General features: G+C 50.3%; 1 protein-coding gene across 1 annotated transcript in view; it reads right to left on the bottom strand.

The window, feature by feature from the left end:
- The window catches only part of LOC114071750 (protocadherin beta-6-like), a gene marked incomplete at its 5' end in the record, with an annotated part of 9,015 nt that overhangs the window by 2,999 nt on the left and 3,233 nt on the right, over positions 1–2,783 (bottom strand). The window contains one exon of the mRNA XM_027909607.1: positions 2,584–2,732. Within this exon, the coding sequence (XP_027765408.1) occupies positions 2,584–2,732 (149 nt within the window). The remainder of the gene's footprint in view (positions 1–2,583; positions 2,733–2,783) is intronic.

Here is a 2,783-nt window from a genome sequence, read left to right as displayed (position 1 = left end):
CCTCGGCCCGGCTCGGCTGTTGGGAGCTGGGCTGGGCTTGGCTGTGCTGAGCTGGGCTGCGCTGGGTCGGTGTCGGCGGCGCCTTAGCCGAGACCACCACCCAGCGGTGCGCGCTGGGACTGCGCCCGCCGCCGCCCGCTGCCCGCGCTGCCGCTCGCCCCGGCCCACGGACACGCGCGCACACGCGCGAGGCCCTCCGCTTGTCCGCGGATGCGCCCAGGGCAGGACGCGAGCACATCAAAATGGGGATGGAAGTGCCGGTAAAGATCGGGATGAGCCCTGTGGGGTCGCCGCTTGAGTACTATAAGGCAGGGATGGCTGGAACGTCCCTGGGTGTCTCTGCACGCTTCTACCCACAGCCCAAGAGCGCTGTCAGCGCTCGGCTCCCGGCAGGCGAGTTCCTGCCTTTCCAGAAATGTAGCAGCAAACGCTGCACAAGGCTTTTCCCAGCTCAGCGTGAGGCAGAGACTGATCCCAGAGGGACACTGCTTCCTTCCCTGAACAAAGAAACCGGCCCGGAGCACTGGCAGTGCAGCAGCAACAGCAGGGACATGGCACTGAATGCTCTCTCGGCTGCATCTCCAAACTCAAGACATGTACCAGCTAAACATTACCTCACTCAAAGGTCACACTGACAAAAAGACTCCCAGACTTTGAAAAAACCTTGACAGACTTTTCCAGAACCAATGATTCTTCCAAGATTTCTGTCTCCATTCAAGGAATTAGGTGCTCTCTTTATTTCACTCATACACATTACTGCAGTTTTTACACTCAGGGGTATCCTCTTTTACAGTGTTACAGTTTGTAACTTCAGCACAACATAGCGTAAGGCTTTCGGAAATTTCTGTGCATCACAGACGCCATTCAAACAGTCAGTTATGATAGATGGGGTGTCAGTTCTTCTTTAAGGGAATAGGCAAGTAAATGCTCAAACACAGTTCCGGGAGTTAAAGTAGAAATGACAACAAGGAGAATGCAAATGTTCTCACAAAAACCCAGAAAGTCATGCAGGGACAGCTTTCCACTCTCATCAAGAAGCTTCCCGATTAAGGATCAACACTGAGGACATCAAAGTCCATGTCCTTTTCACAAGTTCATTCTGACTGAGCCTTCAGAAAAATGCTCTTTGAAGGACACGTGGAGTTTTCATGCAATGCAACTCAAAGACAACAAATATGTTTTAACACCTCTCTACAGTCACTGTCTATGCCAACACTGATTGTGCTGCTGCACTTCATGGAGGCAGAACACACAACCCCTCCTACGGGCCAAAGGAAGATCTTATTGTGCATTTTGCTACTCTACTCTGCAATAGAGAAAATGAGACGGATGTATTAAAAGGGTCAAAATATCCTCCTTGCCTGCTGGTTGGAACAGCCTGCAAAGGAAAGGCTGAATGGGAGCAAGTCCCTAATTCAGCAGGCAGCACTAATGATGCATAGACAGACATAGTGACAAGAAAGCAAAGCACACAGGGTACTCACATCTCAGCTGGACACATCCAGAACCCAGGAAAGAAAGTGAGGTGTTTACACAACACTATGATAATACTCACAACATCCTAATTGTTCTGAGCTGGGAAAAGGCTTTTATACATTTCAGCAAGAAGGAGATTTGTCTGCCCAACTGTGCCATTCCTTCACAGAAGAGAATAAAAGGTCTACTGTCTTGTGTGACAGCAAGAGAGACATGATCTTCACTAGGACTGCTAACTCCATTCTTAAAGCCCCTCAAAAGTGGCTGAATCAGGTCTGAAATCTACTACAACCTCAGTGAAAGAGCTTTGGTTCCCTTTATTCTGTTTCCTTGTTTGTTTTTAGTGGAACACAAGCATTCCTTGACCTATAATTTGTGGGAATGGGTTATGCCAACTGCATATACAGGTTTATCCTGGAGGAACCATTGCCACCGGTTGCAGATTGCATCCCTTCTGACCACGAGGAAAGAAGTCACTGGCTCTGCTGACCCCTTGAAATCAAAGCCCACAGAGCCCATATATGTCAGACAGACACATTCTAAACACAGGAAAGAAAGAGCTTGGTGCTTACATGGCATTGTGGCACAACAGCCATAATTTCCTTCCTTTCCTACGCTGGGAAAAGGTCACTGTGAGTTTCAAAAAGGAAATTTCTGTCTCATTTTCTGTGCCATACACTTACAGATCAGGTCCCCTTGAAGGGTCCACTGTCATGTCTGACAGCAAGAGAGGGAAGAGCTCAGGAGGGAGAGCTAACTGCATTCTTAAAGCCTCTTACGAATGGCTGTAACAGACCTGAAACATATAAATGTCTGACTAAGAGAGTGCCCTTTATTCTGTTTGTTTCTTGGTATTTCGTGGAACAGGGGCATTCCCTGACTTACAATTTCTGGAAATCAGTTATGCCAATTGTAAAATCAGATTAATTTAGGAGGAACCATTCCCACAGGCTGCAGCCTGCATCCCGTCCGACCACGAGGCACAAAGCCTCTGGCTCTGCTGACTCTGTGCTAGTTAAACGAAAGACGATTGAACTGTTCTGCAGACACAGGCCCAGCATTGTCTGGGGTCACGTCCTCTGTGGGGACAGGGACACCAGGGAAAACCTGTTCCTCACCGGTGCTCCCGCCCACGGCACAGGGCTGTGGTGGCAGGCTGGGGACGAAGGGCTTGAGGAACCTGAACTCGCTGTTGTCCGAGCCCGTGGTGAGGCTGATCTCGTAGCAGTAGGGGCGGGGCAGGGTCCCTGCAGCAGCTGCATCGGCCAGGCCGCTCGGCAGGTTGTCGGCCCCGGAAAGCACGTGGC

Source organism: Empidonax traillii, unplaced genomic scaffold, assembly GCF_003031625.1.
Source record: "Empidonax traillii isolate 1590-97213 ecotype Southwest subspecies unplaced genomic scaffold, ASM303162v1 scaffold2256:size49006, whole genome shotgun sequence".
NCBI lineage: Eukaryota > Metazoa > Chordata > Aves > Passeriformes > Tyrannidae > Empidonax > Empidonax traillii.
Note: the sequence above shows the minus strand (reverse complement) of the source record. Positions and strands in the feature narration are given on the sequence as shown.